Source organism: Gymnoscopelus braueri, assembly GCF_963280865.1.
Source record: "Gymnoscopelus braueri genome assembly, chromosome: 1".
NCBI classification, from domain to species: Eukaryota; Metazoa; Chordata; class Actinopteri; order Myctophiformes; family Myctophidae; genus Gymnoscopelus; species Gymnoscopelus braueri.
Genome location: NC_137603.1, coordinates 43,502,224 through 43,520,775, shown reverse-complemented (window position 1 = coordinate 43,520,775; position 18,552 = coordinate 43,502,224). Strand labels below are relative to the sequence as shown.

The following is an 18,552-nucleotide window of genomic DNA, read 5'->3' as shown; positions in this document are numbered from 1 at the left end:
ACGGGGCCTGCAAACACAGTGCGATTTTCACTTATTTTTCGGCCGCAGTTTGCCCGGGCAGCCACCCAGGGACCGGGGGGGGCACCCCATGCGAAATTTCGCATGGGGGGAATATAATATTATATATATGCCGCTGTTTTGGGTGATTTTTTTTGTGTTTTGGGCATTAACTCTTTGACTGCCAGAGTATTTTCATAAAGTACTCCCCCAGTGCCAGCAATTTTCGTGTTTTTTTATTTTTATATTTTGAATTTTTCTCATGAAAATAATTTAAGGACACATAATGTAAAGACCCAGCACAAATCCGCCACTAGAGTGCAGCACATGACAGCTTGATCATGTCGTTGGGTCTCTCTCAGCCTTCTTGGTAGATTAGACAAGGAAAAACATGAAAACGGATGTGACGTCACCCAGATTGTTTTGATCAGCGAAAATTACGTTGTGATGCACGACGGCGATGACTGATCGTCACCCAGACCATAGATTATAGAAGAGAAGCTGTCCGTTTGTCCGTTACACCGTGTGAAAACCCGTTTATTTACCTATTTTGGACGAAAATGACTGGGGAAAAAAATCAAAAACCGGAAACGGAATCCAGGCCATGAAACCGGATGCAGATGTCCGTGAAGTAAGTGGAACTCGAGAATAACATTGAATATTAAGCAGCATAGCGCAATCAGAGATTAAACAATGAACGCGCGTCCAGCGCGTCGACGGCCAACTGGACAAAGTAGCACTTGACGCGTTATCGCGTCGTCCGCAGTCAAAGAGTTAAGGGGTTAATAATAAAAAATGCCCAAGGGATTTCACCGGGCACCCTCTTGAATCCTTAAGAGGGGACCCCCAGCAGCAAGAATCAGTTGAGAAAAAAACTTTAACCGACGAAACCACGTTAAGCGTTCCTACCAAGCCACATATTTTAGATTGTCAGTAAACCCATTAGCCATGTCAACTGTAAAGCTCCAATTTGAAACTTTTTAAAATTAATACAACGATATTTTAACCAATCTATATGGACTATGTGAATACAACATAACTAGCACATCTGCAGTGGTTGGAAGTGGTCTCCACTCTCCCTACTCTTCCATTGAGAACTTTAGGCCCTGGTGTTAGGCACTAGGACACCTACTGGTTGACAAGTAGCCCTGCCTGAAGCTCATAAGCGCCTTCTTGATGAGCGGTAGATATTTGGACTCCCAATGCGAGACACTTGGGTTCGAATCAGTGTCACAGTTACAATTACCTCTCATCATCGGGGGAAGACATAAAACTTACAGATTGCAGCTTTAAGTATTTGTTTGCTATTTTTCCACATGTGTCAACTGTTTTCAAATTGCGGACCATTCTGTCGGTTTCCCTCCTTCCACTTCAACACGTGGCCTAAAAAAAATTACGAACTAAAGGCTAATTTCTACTTCTTCGAATGATTGTCATTTTTGACATATATTAATTAGCCATAACCACTTAAACCCTATATGGTTGACCGGAGTCCCTCTATAATAGTGTATTTTCTGTTTTCGCTCTACATTAACTAAAATATGTATATTTTTTAAACTCGGGATTTTTCGTTCTTGGCACTGAGGGCATTCAGAAAAAAATCGGGATATCTCGTTGTATGGCACTGAGAGAGTTAAATATCTTCGAAGAAAATAGCCGATCTACAAGCTCACATTGCGTTGCGACGCATTGTGAGCTTGTGTGATACGGATGCTGGGGTTTAAGTGGTTATGGTGAACAACAAAGGGCCTCCTCACTTGTGCTCCACGTATAATACAGGCTTGCTGTCTGAGCCCCCAACATCCTCATTCTGCAAGGTGAGACCGTTGGATCGCTCTATGGTCTCCAGCAATGCATCAATATCATCCTCAGCTACATCCTCCTGAAACCAAGTAAGAGGCATGTCAATTTACACTAATTAAGTATAAAATGACACAAGTACTATATCTCTGCTGTCCAGCGCGAACCTGCTAACTCCAAAACGCTCATTGTTTAGGAAATGAAAAAACAAAATATACGTTTTTCAGGAAATGAAGAAAACCTTATATTTTAAAAACAAAGCAATACTGCCTCATCAAAGTTGGTATAGTGACTTTATATATTGTCAGATACTTGCATGTGTCATTATATTATCAACACTTTACCCAAATCCAGCGCAATTAAGACTTAAGCGGAGTTAGGAGTTTCCGAAGAACAGAAATCCATCTCAAGTGGAGTTAGGAGTCCGAACAGCTGGCAATAGCTCTGCTGCTGAGGGAAGGGTAAAAATTCCCAAAAGCTAACAATGGATCTCCAAGCTCACAATGCATCACAACGTGTGAATTAATGCCCTGATGCTTTATGACACTTATATAGGCCAACAATAATAAACAGGACTTTAAATATTACAATAACTTCTGCAAAGAGTCGGAGTTTCAGTACAACTAGCGTGACAGAAATGCTATGAACTCCTTTCTTCTTGTAACATTGCTCTCCTCATTAAACACTTCATAGATTTTAGAATTATAATTACTTGCCTTCATAACATTAACGTCAGTGCTAAGTTTGATAAACAGGTACACTGCATAGTTTTAACAGACTACGGGGAGTTTGTTTACGTGATCCACCTCCTCGCTCACTGCGCAGCGCGCTCTGCTCATGCTGTGAAAAGGCAGCACTGACTGGAGAGGAGAGGGGGGGGGGGGGAGTTGTTTGTTTTTGACGGACAGTTTGAGGATCCAACGGAGTTGGGAGTTTTCGTCTGAGGCGCTTTTTAATACTTTTCATACTGTAGGTTATTTTTTTTACACAGACGTAAAGGGTGTTCAAAAGCGTTGATTTATGAAGAAAAAAAAAAAAAACCTGAAAATCGAGTTAGCTGGTTTGTCCTGGACACTGACGATATAAACATGGTCCCAGAAGGTACTAGTCCACCTACAGTAACATTCATTATTAGCTCTATCTAAAAGTTTGCCATTTGGCTGACACACAGCTAATCTTTCCTGGTAACTTTACCTGTGTGTCTCCTGGAGTAATCTTTTTCTTCTTCTTCTTCTTTTTCTTTTTTCCTTCTCCAGACTGAGGAAACAAAGAGATGAAAATTATATTCACGTCTAGATTAGCAAAAGGTATGCAAAAGTAAATTGGAGCACAGACAGTACTCCTACTCAGTTTGACTTCATTTTTGTTTACCTTTGCCGACTTCTCTTCTTGCTTTAGACATATTTTCTCTGTGTTTATGTTATCCTTCTTTTCATTGCCAGGTTCATCACTCCCAACAACCTTCTCCGTGTCGTCATCGGCTGACAATTTCTCCGCCTCATTCTCTGCATCACATATCTGTGAAAAGGAGCTCCATCTATTAGTAGAATTAGGTGTTAGTTGGCTTAGGGCCATGTCATTTAATGAATCAATTTTTGTTATATTGTTTTAATGAGCCGTTTGATTGTGAGATGTTATCTAGGCTACATTCTGAGTGCCAACAGTGGACTGTTCCCATTAGCTATGTTATGGCAATGACAGCATATAATACTAGAAAATGTTCCTCCGCTCCCCAGCACAGATATACCATGAACTAGCATTTAACAGTAATATTAATTAATAAATGTAATATTTATATTTAACTCTGCAGACCCTAATTTTATATGAGGAAATAATATGAGGAAAATTACTTTGTTTTACAAAAAGCATGCAGCTTGGGCATAATTGAGATTCATGAAAAGCCACATGTTTTACCCCATGTTGTCTTAGTTACCAGTGAATTACTTGCTTATGTCTTTCTGTTCCCAAGTGTGTTTATCTAGTAGTTACATCTGGACAGTGGTGGAAAAAAGTACTCATATTTTTTTTAAAGTATCAAAACAGCATTGTAGAAATAAAGTAAAAGTCTGGAATTCAAAACACTTTAAAAGTACCAAAAGAGAAAGTACTCATTATGCAGAAGAACATTTCACAAGTTTTCAAATGTATAAAAATCTTTTTTAAATAGCAGATCTACAAGCTCACATTGCATTGCATGGCGACTCATTGTGAGGTTGTAGATCGGCTATGTGGTTAATGTATGTATTGAAATTTTAGAACTAAAGTTTCCAAATAATTGTAGTGGAGCAAAAGTATAATATTTGCCTCTGAGATGTAGTGGAGTAGAAGTCAAAGTATTGAAAATTGGAAATACTCAACTCCAGTAAAGTAAAAAATACCTCAAACGTGTACTTAAGTAAGTACAATACTTGAGTAAATGTACTTAGTTACTTTACACCAGTGGTTCTCAAACTTTTAAATTTCATGGACCCCCCCTTAACGGGTCCATTTGGTTCCATTTGTATTCTGTCAGAGTTAGAGACTTGTAAGGGTCATTTTAGAACACCTTCAAGGAACCCTGAGAGTCCCTGGAACCAACTTTGAGAACCACTGCTTTACACCATTGCATCTGGAACAGTGTAGACCCAACGGGGAGCAAAAGCAAAATGGCTAAGCTAACGTTTAGCTCGCCTGTGTGTTGATGACATTGTAATGTGTGTAAGTGCAGTCGTCAGCGGCGCACTCTCAGCCCAACAGTTCTCCATTCATACCTTACCAGTTCATAGATGTTGCTGAGGTTCTTCTGATTCTTGTTTTTCTTGGCTTTCCTGCTACTGCTGCTACTCTTGGCTGGATTGAGAACGGCTTCTTCTTCTTCCTCCTCCTCTTCCTCTAACTCCTCTACCTCCGCAGCCTGCTGCTCTTCTTCACCGTCCAGAGCTTCTTGTCCACGTTGTTTCCCCCGCAGCCTTCGCAGGGCCCGGCTTGACATTATTATTATTCTATTCTGAAGATGAATAACTTGACTAAGTCTGCTAGCAGCGCGTACACATATAGCTACATGACAGCTATATTTACACTGTTTACTTTGATCAGTCACACAAGTGAGGAATGAATGTCATTGGTGGAAAACGCTTCCCTCCGTTTCTTCTTCTGCCCAGATTGTTTGGGACAGGCAGATGTGCTGCTGCCCTCCACAGGCAGGATATCAAAACATTCCATGTTCATTTTATCAGGGGTCTTCAACGTTTTCAGGCCAAGGACCCCTTGGCTGAGAGCGAGATAAAGTAGGGACCCCCATTATATATTGTATAAAATATTTATTTTTTCATAGATTTCATTGGCAGCTTCATAGACTTGTTTCACAGCACTATCATGTTGGATTCGTGTTAATGTGTATTTCCAGACATTTAACCATGCACTTAAACAATACTTAGTAAACCTGACCTTTCACTCTGTACTTAATCTGCTCTTTTCCCCCCTACATCAAACCACTTTAGCCAAAAATAGCAGATCATCTGCTATTTTTGGCTAAAGTTCTCCTTTGAATAGGGATCCTTGGTTGAAGTGGTTAATGTCAAAATCGCACAACGATTTGGCGGACCCCCCTGTAGTACCCAGTACAGGCTATAGTTGGGCCAGGCTTTTATTTTTTAGCAAAACTAAGCAATAAAAGCCTGGAGATCGAGGCTACCCCTGTAGTAACTCTGAGGACAGCCTGGCTGGCTGGCTGGCTGGCTGGAACGTTTGACCGAAACGGAACTACAGTGTGCGAATTGTGTTTACACGGATTGATTTGCTCGCCCGCCTCTAAGGTAACGTTCATTGGTCGTTCGTTTGCTTCATTTCCTGAAACATTTGTTATTGTTTGGTGAAGTGGTGTTTGCTCGTTATACTCAGTCAGCAGTTTGTTTTTATTGCGCCGTATATTACTATATTCATGCAATAATCGGCCAGTGTAAAATGACGACGTGTCCGGATTGTGGGTCGTCAAACATAAGTGAAGATGGCTTTTATTCAGAGCAGCATAAGGTCTGCGTTGACTGCGGGTCCGTTCTAAATGAAGGACTTCTCACAGTTGACTTCAATGAGGGCACAGGTATGACATTTTATTTTAAAAGAAGATGATTGTATCATACTGTCAGGAGTTTGTGAAGAGACATGCAGTAGTGACAACTACGTTTTCTAGTGCTGACACACAGTAAAATCCTCTCATTTAACTCGGATAATGTTTGTACACTCCAGACTCCACTGACGCCAGAGTTAGAAATTGATCAATTAACATGGAGGATCTTTCCGTTCACCACATGCCATATGCTTGAAGGTGTGGGTGAGTGTTGTCCCCAGCCAGGTGCAATGTTCCATAAACTAATTTGATATTTGACATAGTTTGTGAACAAGACCATGTGTTATGGAAACAATGGAAACGTTTAAAATTCTCTTAGCAGACCTTGTATTGAACTGTACTTTCCTGTGTTTTTTTTTTACAAACTGCTAATAAAGTATTCAATCAATCAATCAATCAATATCAAGTGTCATGGTGTGCAATGGTACATGTTACCCTGTGTTGTGCAAATCCTTATAAGTGCAAAATGCACACAATTTTGAGTAAGTCACTCATGCATAATGATTTGCTATGTGACATTTCTTTACTCTCCAATGGTCTTTGATTTGAGGTATCTGTAAATGTATGTTTTAAAAAATACCAGTTGGTATTCATTTAAATGTATTTAATATATGTTTTTTCTGTTTTTACCCATAGATATCAGATACAGTGAAAGTGTCGGTGGGGCCAAACGTCCCTGTATTAATCTGATTAAAGGTAAGATTTCCCAATCAATCTAAGAAAAACAAAGTTAATAATAGTTTTATTTGCATCAATACTGTCAAGAATCTTTTCATGCGCTCTTGTTCCTAACATTTCTGTATGCTTGAAGGCCTGCAACGAGTGACTGCATTATGCCGGGTCCTCAGGCTCAACAAGGACACGGAGGATCTTGCACAGACGTATTACAAGCGAGCCTATCAACATCCCAATTTCATCAAAGTCCACTTGGTGAAAAAAGAGGCTCTTGTTGGCAGCTGTGTGCTTGTCAGCTGCAGGATATACAATTGGCCCATTGCCATGGGAAGTATAGCTGGCCTGCTGGAGGCTGACCCCTTGGTGATGTCAGTGGTGTATCAGGAGATGGTAAAGTTACTACACATTGAAGCTACATCGGCTGGTCTCTGTGACATACTGGGGACCTTCGTCCAGGAGTAAGTATGTGCGAGGCTGTTATAAAAAAAATATGTATTTTTTAGCATGTTTATTTCTTTGAGAGTAGAGCGAGACAGTTAAAGAAGAGCAGAGCAAGGAGAGACATGCAAAACCGCTTTAGTTTTGATCCAATTACGAAATCTTATTAAGTCATTCTCATTGCGCTAACCTAGCTGGTGAAATAATAGTGAAATTCAACTGTTACTCATTTTGATGAGGCCCCCAGGGGTCGCCAGACCCCACTAAGAACCACTGATTTATATATGACCTTTATTGATCCTGCGAGGGAAATTCAGTCGCAAAAGGCAGCACAGCAGCTTAAGATACAGTTATAGGGCAAGAAAGGTATTGTAGATACAGCAGGGTAAAATAGAATAGTCCCCACTCCTTGGGGTGTTTTTTGTCACTCTATACATGTGTGTATATATATGCACATACGTGAAACTCGTCCTCTGCATTTACCCATCCTATAACAACTAGGAGCAGTGAGCTGCCATTCGCTCGGGGAGCCGGCGCTCTGGGAGCAATTAGGGGTTAAAGGGATACTTCACTCTCGGGCCGGGGACACATTTAAAAAAAATATTAAAAATAAATGAAAAAAGTTATGGAAAATTCATGGCCCCCTCACGACACGCAGTGTCCTACTAATGTGTGAGGGGGCCATGAATTTTCCATAACTTTTTTCATTTATTTTTAATATTTTTTTTAAATGTGTCCCCGGCCCGAGAGTGAAGTATCCCTTTAAGAGTCTTGCTTAGGGACACACATCGACACATTGCTGGCCTGGCCTGGAATCGTATCTGGGACAACCAGGGGCTCTCAGGCAGGCTCACTAGCTATGGCCGCCCCATAAAAAAGACATCACACTCAAAAGAAACACCATCAATAATGAACAAAATATACAACACTATACACCCCGAACAGTGCATGCATAATGCAGGACAAAAATAAATAAGAGTACATACAGTAACCATGTCAGACAGTGTCCTTACTGTAATGAACTCTTGTTACTATAAAGAATACATCACATGGATGCACCTGGGATGTATCATCAGTGTTGTAGCCTGGGGTCATAGGGTGTTTCGGGGTCTCGCAACATACACCCTCGCCCAGGTGACCCAGCCGGGGTTGATCAAGCCCCAACTTACATCCCAGGTAGCTACCCACGGTCAGTCCTATAGGGAAAGACAGGGCCACTCAGTCCGCTTCTCCGGAACTACTCTGCCTGAACACGGGGAGGCTCTGGCATGTGGAGGGACTAGGCTCTGTGGGTGGCCTCCTGGCCGGGCTCCTCCTTCGTCTCACCAGGTCCATGACCTGAGCGCTGTGCCAGATCTAATTAGATTACTAATTACGTCCGAGCTACTTCGACTATTGAACGAGCAGAGTGGCCATCTTGTGCATCATTATACATCGTCATATAGCACAAAAGACAGTCTAAGTCTACAGATAGACGTATACACATGCTAAGTACTGTATGTTATTTAGATTGAATGTTGCTTAGACAGATGCTGGGTGTGAACTTTAGCTGCTTACTTAGTACTACTTAATAGTCTTTACACTCTACTTACGTGACTATTTACCATGTCATTTGTTGAGTAGAGTTCATGCCATTTACTCAGATCTTGCACGTTTACTTTTCACTCTTGCATTTTATCGCCTAGCTAGCTGCTGGCATTAAATTAACCAAGTTAGCATGGCATGTAGTATGGTTGGAGAATGTTGTTCAATTAAAGACCACTTTCCAAAAGAGTTTAACCAGTTGAGGAAAGTAATTGCATAATATTCTGTCAGAAAATAATATATGTATAAATATGCATGTAGCCTTAAGAATTGAGTTTGAACATGCCATATTTTATATTTGGAATTAAATAAGATTATTAATTAATGTTGCAAGTTGGATAAAGCTCCTTTTTTCCCCCTTTTTTTTTTCAATAGCGCTTGGCATTTATTGAAGCTGTTGTACCTGAACTGGGATGAATTAATTCAGGTTCTGTGCATAACTGTAGTCCCAGTTTTCACAAGGTGGCATATCTGTTCCAATTAATCTTCCATTTGATTGGTTCAGTAGCAAATTTGAACTGACAACACATGTGGAGGTGTCATGTGTTCATGCTCGGTTCAAACATGCTGCCGAGCCAGTCAAACAAAGCTGGCAAAATGAACTAGAAATGGGAATGCCACCTTCTGAAAACTTGGGACTACAGTTATGCACAGAGCAGATTGCTTGGTCTTAGTTCAGATTTGACAAAAGAATGTCAAGCCCACTAAACCTTTTGTTAGACTTTTTGTTCTGGGTTTTCAAGCTCATTGCTCCTGTCAATACATACAATACATCCTGGGAAGTCATTAACTAACAGGTGGGATTTAAAGGGAACTCACAGATGCCTTTTTATGTTTGTGTGTAGCTTGAACATATTTTGAATGGTGAGCTTAGCATAGTTCAGCTACTGTATGTCCCTACTTTTGGGAGGAGCTGCAACTTCATCTCATAGACCTCCAGGAATTGTGCTCATCTAGGCTAAACTCAACATACCTTCAAACTGCACACATCCATGTCTAACTATGTGTAAATATGATAAATGGTAATATTCCTGAACTATCCTGTTAATTAGGCTAGTGCTTTTTGAAAACATTTCTTTATTCTCTTAATTTTTCTCTTTAAAGTTTCAAAATTACTCCCCTTGATGTTCCTGAGGAATTTGCTGAGAACAACAAGGACCTGACAAAGCGTGCTGTGGAACTGGCGGAGCTGGCAGGAGATTCCTGGATAGTGACAGGCCGCAAGCCCCTCCCCATCTTGATGGCAGCCATCTACCTGGCCTGGCAGTCCCTGAAGCCCACTCAAATCCGCCTGAGGTACACACTGGATAAGTTCTGTCGGCTGGCCAAGGTGAAAAAGAACACGACGGCTTTGAAAAGAATAACTGAAATCAAGGAGGTTCTGTGTAAACTAGGCAGAGAGATTCCTTGGGTAGTGGAAGTGGTGACGCCAGACAGTGTGATGAAACTGGTGGGTGACATCCTAGAGAACAGGAATGCCCTGTTAAGGAGTGCCCTACGATCACATGAGAACACACTCCAACCCATTTTAGAAGATGCTTCATCTGGAAACCATATACATGTAGAGGAGGCATCACCTTCCCAAATCTCTTTGCAGGTGGAGCAGAACACATCCTGTGTGGAAGCTGATTCCCTTCAGCATGTAAAAGATCCTAGCACTAGTATTGAGCAGCACAATGGCACAGCCAGTCTGGAAAAGCAGGCCTCAGCATCACATTGGGGGAAGAGAGCATTGTTTGCTCCTCCCTGTGTGAAGAAGTGTAAGGTCAGGAGAGTAGAGAGGCCAGTGATGAAGGAGGTAACTGGTGATGAAGACATTTCAGACAGTGAGATTGATTCGTACCTCCGTACTCCTCAGGAAATGAGAGACTTTGCTTTGGCAAATAATATGTTAAACTCCTCTGAGGATGAACAATCAGAGGAAGATTAAAACTTGGTGCTTATTATCAGTTACATGGTGTACTCTACACCGATTTGAGACAACTTTGTGAATGGTACTACTTTATAATTATTTTTCAGAAAACCTGTGTTTTTGTATTGACTTATTTGATCTTATTTCACTTTTTTTTAATACATTTGAAAGAGAAATTCTGCTTTATTTGACAGTGTGGCAATACATTAAACTCTTGTTTTAGAGAGATGAGTGCACTTTAAATTCAATATAATGCACTGTGAGCAAGTCGGTTAACAATTGTCATACTTAATTGTTGCATTAGGAAAGTCATATGGTTCTCATTCATTAACTCCATTCACTGCCATTCACTAAATGGTCCAAAAAGCCCACACTGCCAGGATTTTGCGATTTTCGTACCTTTTCGAGTAGTCGCAGAATATTTATCTCCAGTATGATCGATCCCCTGATGGCTGCTAATCACGGAGAATTTCTCTGTGCTTCTGTGAAAAAAGAAAATGTCATCGCGATTCCCGTTCGCTTGTTATACCCAGTTGAAAATAGCATGGAAAACACAGGAGCAGAGATTCAGAATATGTCCCTAATATTTTAACAGGGAAGTGAATGGAGCAGTAAATCTTTGGATCGTGTTATCTCCTGGTTCTTTGTGAAAAACGGGAGGATTCTTTTTTTTTAAGAGGCGTCAAAAGACGTCATTGGCGGTGTGAGCACTCGATTTACAGCTGTCAAAAGACGTCATTGGCAGGGAATGAGTTAATTAATTCATCCATTCATTCAATGTAACTACAGTAACATTTATCATCCTGGTGCCGTACCATACCATACTACTTCCTTGACTTTGTACAATGGTTTGCAACCACAAATTCAACATGTCTGTTCTCATTAGCAGTATTAGAGAGAATTAATGTACTCTCACGTGACACAGAATGGTGTATTTGTGATGTATTTTTCTGTTTCCTGGTATAAAGGTGAAATATTTGACGTTATTACGTGATTAGAGTTTGATTATGAAGTACTAAGTAGACCAACACTCTGCAAGTTCTTTTTCAACTGACTGAATCAGGGAAAGAAGAGCAGAGTAGCATTGCTACATAACTCATGTTAGGTCACATTTTAAATTCTGTTACTTGCATGGTAGTCGGCTAGGCAATTGGCAGGAGCCAATCAGTAGTTGTATGCAAGTGACTGGGCAAGAAATGCAGAGAGTTGCTGGTAGTTTTTGTTTTTCATTATTTTTTCATTTGCTCTCCCAATTTGTCATTGCCAATTCCCCCTGTGAGATCAGACCTCTAAAAACAGAAGTCACTTGGTCATGAGGTTAGTTAGGCCAACCATAAACAACTGTTCAACTGAACCATTCAAAACAATTGAACGGATCAGATCAGATCGGATCTTAACTAGTCACATATTATTTGCTAGCCCAGACGGAGGTAAGATGGGGATGTCACAAATATGATGATGGAGGAAATATTGAATTTGTTTTAAAATGGGGCAGTTGAATTATTTTACACTTTACTGTTAAGTTAATTTATCTCTTCTCTTCTGCCTGTACTTGGTTGTGGCCACTCAGTTCGCCCTTGACATGGCACACTCAAAATGTAATGCCAAGACTCTTAATAAAGATGAAGTGTTGCCTGAAACAAACCTAGTGTCATTTGTTCATGTGCATTATGAATGTGAACAATGAAACTACAAGCTAACACATGAGCTTGTAGATCAGCTGTTTTTGCATTTTTTGACAAAGTATAAAATAGGGCTTAAACTGTTCCTAATTTTGCTGAGGACCCCCCCGGAACCCCGAACCCACGTTGGGGGAAAATTTAAGAGTATGAATTGGATGGTTAATTTGTTTTTGTTTTATTCATTGTTCTCTCAGTTTTGGTTACATTTTCATTTTTAGCTTGTTTGTGTTTTATTTCCTTGTACTCTCGTTCTTTGTTCTCATTTTTTTGTTTGTTTAGTTTTCTCTTTTTTTCCCTGATGAATCATGGTGATGTACTGGTTGGTAGCCATTGGACAAAGCAGCTATTTGATGATCTTAATGGTATATGGGGGCAGGTAAAAATACGATTTATCTTCATCCTGCTCCTTTTCATTTATGGAATATGTAAAAAGTAAACCATAATGAAAAATAAATGAAATAGAAATAGTGAAATCGAACCAGTGGAATAGATTACTCTACAAATTGTAATTCATTCAAACAACAGTAGGTGGCAGCAGTAATGTGATCTTGGTAGCCCAGAAAGAATATGAGCCCTCAAGACCAAGGCAGATCTGACCGACATACATGACCTAGTTTAGTTTAGTTTATTGCACATTAAAAAAATTATGATAAAAACAAAATGGAAAAAACTATTATATGGAAAGGATTAAAAAAAAAATTTTTTAAACGTGATGTGCCGGAGAGGCCAAAAAAAACCCCAGATGGGCTTGTTGAGTGGCCTTCGTAAAAGCTATCTTTAAAGCTTAGAATATATAGATTTATAGAATATATCTAAAACAATAACTAACAAATATGACTATACATATATATATTTATACATACCTGTATATTTTATAAATACACACACACCCTCTACAGCAGAGTGGTTAAGATGTGCTACTTAAGTTTAATAATAGCTGCAGTGTTTGTCTCTTGAAAGAGCTAAAGCTAGCAGTCTCTAATATGAGGCGGCAAGCAATTCCAAAAGGGTCCTCTAAATTGTATGGAGAATTGGGCAGTTGTCCTGAAAAAAGTGGAATGAAGATCACCGGCTGACCTAGTGTTATGACTATGAATTTCATTATTAAACTGAAATATATTTTGAAAACAGATGGTGGTTGGTGAATTGATTGAAACAAGAAAATGCATATTTGAAGGTTATTTAAATAAATGGGAAGAATTCTAAGAGACTGAAACAGAGGAGTGGAACTATGGTGAATTTGTTAGAGAAAGTCATCATTTTGATAAAACATTTTTGAAGCCAAAAAATACAATTGGATGAATGGATGAATTATAGTATATAGTATAATATACATTTATTAGGATTTCTTGCCACAAGGTGGCGTATTCTTCTGATGACTCCGAAGGCACTCATGGGCATGGCAAGGCTAAAATAATCATCAGTATAGAATTAACAATTAATTATAAAAGGTGATATATACACCAACTCAATTATTATATTCTTTCATATTCTGGGGAATAGGTTGATTGTGATTAACAATGGTACATTTGTTATAAAAACAAAGTATCTAAGACTCTAACAAGTTGAATCTGAGATATTAGACCTTTCTCTCCATATGCCTACTATAAGTTGTATGTGAGAGGAAAGGTAAGTCAAATGTCTCAGAATTACAACTGTCGCCACAACTGAAGGAAGTTGTGAATTGAAGAGAGAACTTGCAAAACCAGAAGCATTACACAGATCTATGTCTAACAGTAACTGCAATACAGATAGATACTTTAGTTGCATGGAATGCATGGTATTTATTTACAAATAAAATGGAAGAAAAATACATATTCCTAAGCCTTATATGAGCATAAAACATGCTCAAACTATTAGATACTGTACACTTTCAGTTCATATCAATATTTTTCCCAATGCATTCCTCTGAGGGCATATCTAAAATAATCTACTCTACCTTGTCCTCCCTCTACAGCAGTGTTTCCCAAACAGAGTCACAACCAATTCATACAACCTTTCATAAAATATTTTAAAAAAAAGTGAGAAACAAAATTTAAAACAATTCAGAAAGACTTTCAGAAACGAAAGCAAACATTTGAAAAAAAAAAAATCTAAAAATGTCAAAATAATAAATAAAAAATTGGCTTAGGTTAAGTGGCTAATTCACATTATATTTGGTTAGTTTAGGTCTTGTGAGACACAAAATTTCTCTTTTGGGTCTTGAGCTGAAAAGGTTTGGGACCCCCTGCTCTATAGGGTCACAAAACCCCTGTGAATCTATTAATCAAATTAGGATAACAGAATAGAACAGAACATACAGTTGAGAAACATATCCCCATTATGGTTCAGTGGAACTTGGTAGTACATGGGATATTTGGAAGTGCAGTACAGGGATAATATTACTTCTTATAGTACTCATTATCAGTCACAGGGATGGGGTTGTCGTAGGCGGCTGCCTCTAGGTCTTTGGCCGGTTTCCTGCGCATGTCTGGGGGTGGCCTTGGGGGAGGGTTCTGAGGAGGGCTTTTGATAGTGTCTCTCTCTGGCTTGCGGGTGTCCTTCTTTGGAAGTATGGGCTCCCAGTGTTCACCTCGAATTGCTGCCTAGAAAGCAAGACAACCAGGAAGTCACTAACTGCTACACAAACATCAGTTCACAGACTGCACCCTGTGGCTCAACCAGTTAGTACTTTCTCTCTAGCTCCCTGTCTCCCACAGTACAGTCTTAAAGAATCAGAAATATGTTATCTTAAGCATTATTAGCTCCCTTTCTCCCACAGTACAGTCTTAAAGAATCAGAAATATGTCATCTTAAGCATTATTGAACTCTGTAAAGGAACTACACAAATAAAATGCATTACCATGTATATGTATTAATATTATAAGAAACAAATTAAACAAAAACAATTACATAGTGTAAAAATACAAAACACAGGCAGATTAGATCAGGTAGATAAGAGGAATAGGTGTTACTTAAACATATGGTTACATTTCAACTGAGTCATTCTAAGTAATACACTGGACGTCATCCAGCTGAACTTTGTCTTATAATAATCATGCAACATGTGTAGCTGGTTAAACTTACAAACATTATTCAAAGTGGGTGGCATAATACCAGAGTCACATTCTTAAGGCAAGGTTTCGTAAATATACAGCATGTCTCAATAGAGGTTCCAACAAGTACAGGAAACTTTCCTTGTTCCTGTTTCCTTGTTTCAAATGAACCTAATAACTTGCCTTATTCATAAGGTGAACTTTGTAACATGTGCTCCCAACCAAAAATAAGGCTTGATTGAACTGTGATCCTTTTGAACCTGATGTTTTACATGCATTTTGTTCCTTGTTTTTTCTACTTATGTAGTATTTATTTGTAGAAGTGTATTTGCATGTTGTCTTTTGTAGTGTTCCTTTTTTAATACCTGCCTAGGAACTATGGATGCAAATTAGAATTCTTGCTAACCTCAGCATGTTTACAGCTTTGTTTTATACCGATGTTCAGTAATATGCTCTGTCCCTATTAAATAAACAAATGAATACGATTTCTAAACTGGTGGTGGCTCGCAAACTTACCAGTAGGTAGATGAGGCTGCCGATGCCCAGGGAGACGCATCCAAGGACAGTAGAGAGCATAAAACCACAAGGAACAGAGAGACTGTGAAAGAAGAAAGAAGTTGATGAAATAAAATAGCCTATCAGTGATCAATTGAAATATGACATTCAAACAATGGTAATGATGGAGAGGAATGTCAACAAAAAACACAATTGTGTCTTTTTTGTAGAGGGAATGAATGAAAAGAATGCCGTCTAGCAAAAAATAACACTTGCAGCAGGAAAAGAGACTCACGCTGCATGTAAAAATGATCTGACGTAGTAGTTCCTGGTCAGTGGTCCAAAGCATTTTACGCAAACAGTGAAGCAGTACTGACCCCTGAAATGATAAGAGAAAAGTTGGATAGAGGCTTCACTTAAGCAATAATTGGTAATTACATTTAGACTTAAAAACATCCCGGTGAGCAGAACTCAGTGGGTTAAATGGATCACTTACATTCTCTCCACACTAGTGCCCTTGCTTCTCTTGCTTCTTGGGTACTCCAGTAGACACACAAACACACCTGCACCTCTGAGCTTCTGTCAAGGATACTTTACTCTCAAAATAGGACTTTGTTTTCTGCAACTGCACATTTGCTACAACTCTGTTATATTAAATCAAAGCCAACCCTTTGTTTGCACTGCATTTTATTGAGGTTTATTGTATTCAAATACTTTTATGTGTTTATTTTTCTATATTTTAATGCTCTGTCTTGATGTCTTAATGCTTAGTGCACCATGCACTGCTTGGTTGTTGAAATGTAACCTAGCCTACTATACAAATAAAGTGTCTTGTCTGTCCGTCTTTCTCTGTAGTGAGGACACTAAACAAATGTATAAATGATTAATTTATTCTCATATGGTCTAGAATTTGACTGAAAACCTTACATCAGAGACAGAGATTGACTCAGATGCTATCTGGCATTATATTAAATTCAACATGTGAGATCTGATTGGAATGTCAACATCAGTGTTTGAGAAGTATTTGTTGTTGATAGTCAATTGTTGATTAAGGCAAGGGTTTTCAAACCATTTCATGGCATGGAAGTTGAAACCCCAATTGTTTTGGTCAATATCATAATAATTGAAGGCTACATGAGAGATAGAGGTGATAGCTCATTGGGGGAAAAAAGTGTTAGTATACAAGCAATGTTTTGTTTGTATTAATCATTTTAAGGTGAAATTATTGAAGGATACATTCCATAAGCAGCATACTCCCAGCCACGGAAACCTCCAGCCACCGCTGTGATGCCACATGCAATGAGAACTGAAAAAGGAAGTCGGGAGACAAACAGAAACACACCGTTAAAATAAGTAATAGTCCGTAAAACCTTTAATAAATGTTCAAATTCACCGCAACCGACACCGACTTTTGAAAAATAGGCCTCAACTTTCGCTAAACAAAGTTTTCAGAGTTTTTGCTTAAACTAATTTGACTAAATTCCTATAAATTCTACAAGGACATGGTACTCACTGAATCCCGACGCCAGAGCCTGTTCATTGGCCCACATGGCCCATTCTATCTTCCCCATCGTGTCTCTAACAACAGATAGACAGACAGACCCTCCAAACGCGACTGAAAGCAGCTGATTACTGACAGTAACGAGGAAGTTAAGATACTTTTACTTATACTTTCATCACAAACTAAGGTAGGCAAAACAGGCCAATCCCCATTCCACTCGTCATTTCCGAATTATATCAGTGCTGCAATAGGGGAGGGCTTCCACTCTGCCTCTGCCAGTGCACCTGCCACCTGGTGCACCTGAGCCATAACAATGGGTTTCTTTCAATGTGAGCTCCAGGGACACCCAGCGGTCCTTGAAGGCGCTCCCAGCTAAACGATTCATAGTTAATCTTCACCATAATGTACATTTAAATACAACTAGAGAACATTGTAAGAATCGCTATTTTGGTTATCTCTACAGTAGAGGAATTCTGGACCAAATATGACAGACCAAATATCAGAGATCAGACCAAATCATGTCTAACAACAAATGTATGTATTGCAATTTTTTTTAATTTTTATTGATTGATTGAATACTTAATTAGTCAAAAATTGAAACAGCACGTGGTAGCCTATTCAGTCAGACATTAAGGCTAAAAGAATAGTCCTGGGGACTTGTTTCCATTGTGGTCCTATGTATTCAATTCATCAACATAGCATAAAAATAACACAATAATACATTTCATTAAAAAATACAAAACTCTATATGTACAAAGGAGAAAAAGGAAAAACAGCGGCAGTGAATGGCACCTCTTTTCTACAGAAAATTGCATTTATCTACCCTTGTGGTCTCCTGATAGATGTTTTTTCAGGCCAGCTTTGAAAGAAACCAGTGATTTACATCTTTTAATGGATGGTGTCAGGGCATTCCACATTTTGGTGGCAGAGTAGTAGAGTGAGAGTTTGTTCTGTATTTGGGTAGTACCAGATTGTGGGTGGGATCAAATTATTGGCTTAGGAATGTGACAAAAACAAAAAATATCCATGAATTCAAGTCTCCATGGGGTGACTAATTGATAGGAAAAAAATCATTTTGGGGGTGAACTATCCCTTTAACCCTGTCTTCTACCCTGAGCCATCCCAGACTAGCAAAGTGTGTTTGGAATTGGGTGGGTCATGGGGCTTTAGGTCAAGAAGTAGTTGAATCAGTTTGTTTCGGGAGTCTGAAGCTTGGTTTTTAGTGACATTGAGATAATCTAGAATCAAGAGGTGCAAGCATAGTCAAAATGGCATTGAATGAGGGCTCCAAATTTAAAGGGCAGAGAATCACTGCTTTACAGTACTTT

At 39.2% G+C, this 18,552-nt stretch overlaps 3 protein-coding genes across 3 annotated transcripts in view; 1 reads left to right on the top strand and 2 right to left on the bottom strand.

Annotated features, from left to right (window-relative positions):
- Positions 1-4,893, bottom strand: part of tcf25 (TCF25 ribosome quality control complex subunit) — a 35,614-nt gene extending 30,721 nt beyond the window's left edge. Inside the window, exons 1-4 of the mRNA XM_080416005.1 lie at positions 4,553-4,893; positions 3,169-3,315; positions 2,992-3,054; positions 1,755-1,879 (exon numbers count right to left, since the gene is read on the bottom strand). Coding sequence (XP_080272131.1) covers positions 1,755-1,879; positions 2,992-3,054; positions 3,169-3,315; positions 4,553-4,768 — 551 coding nt within the window. The 5' untranslated portion in view covers positions 4,769-4,893. The remainder of the gene's footprint in view (positions 1-1,754; positions 1,880-2,991; positions 3,055-3,168; positions 3,316-4,552) is intronic.
- A 765-nt stretch (positions 4,894-5,658) lies between these two features.
- Positions 5,659-12,910, top strand: brf2 (BRF2 general transcription factor IIIB subunit). Its single transcript, XM_080446194.1, has 4 exons — positions 5,659-5,875; positions 6,539-6,598; positions 6,714-7,035; positions 9,704-12,910. The coding sequence occupies exons 1-4, from the start codon at positions 5,740-5,742 to the stop codon at positions 10,527-10,529; spliced, it is 1,344 nt and encodes a 447-aa protein (XP_080302320.1). The 5' UTR covers positions 5,659-5,739; the 3' UTR covers positions 10,530-12,910.
- Positions 12,911-13,534: 624 nt separating this feature from the next.
- Positions 13,535-17,390, bottom strand: cyba (cytochrome b-245, alpha polypeptide). The gene is made up of 6 exons (XM_080424153.1): positions 17,237-17,390; positions 16,960-17,029; positions 16,220-16,294; positions 16,019-16,102; positions 15,745-15,826; positions 13,535-14,778 (listed from the first exon to the last, which is right to left on the bottom strand). The coding sequence occupies exons 1-6, from the start codon at positions 17,292-17,294 to the stop codon at positions 14,575-14,577; spliced, it is 573 nt and encodes a 190-aa protein (XP_080280279.1). The 5' UTR covers positions 17,295-17,390; the 3' UTR covers positions 13,535-14,574.
- Positions 17,391-18,552: the final 1,162 nt, after the last annotated feature.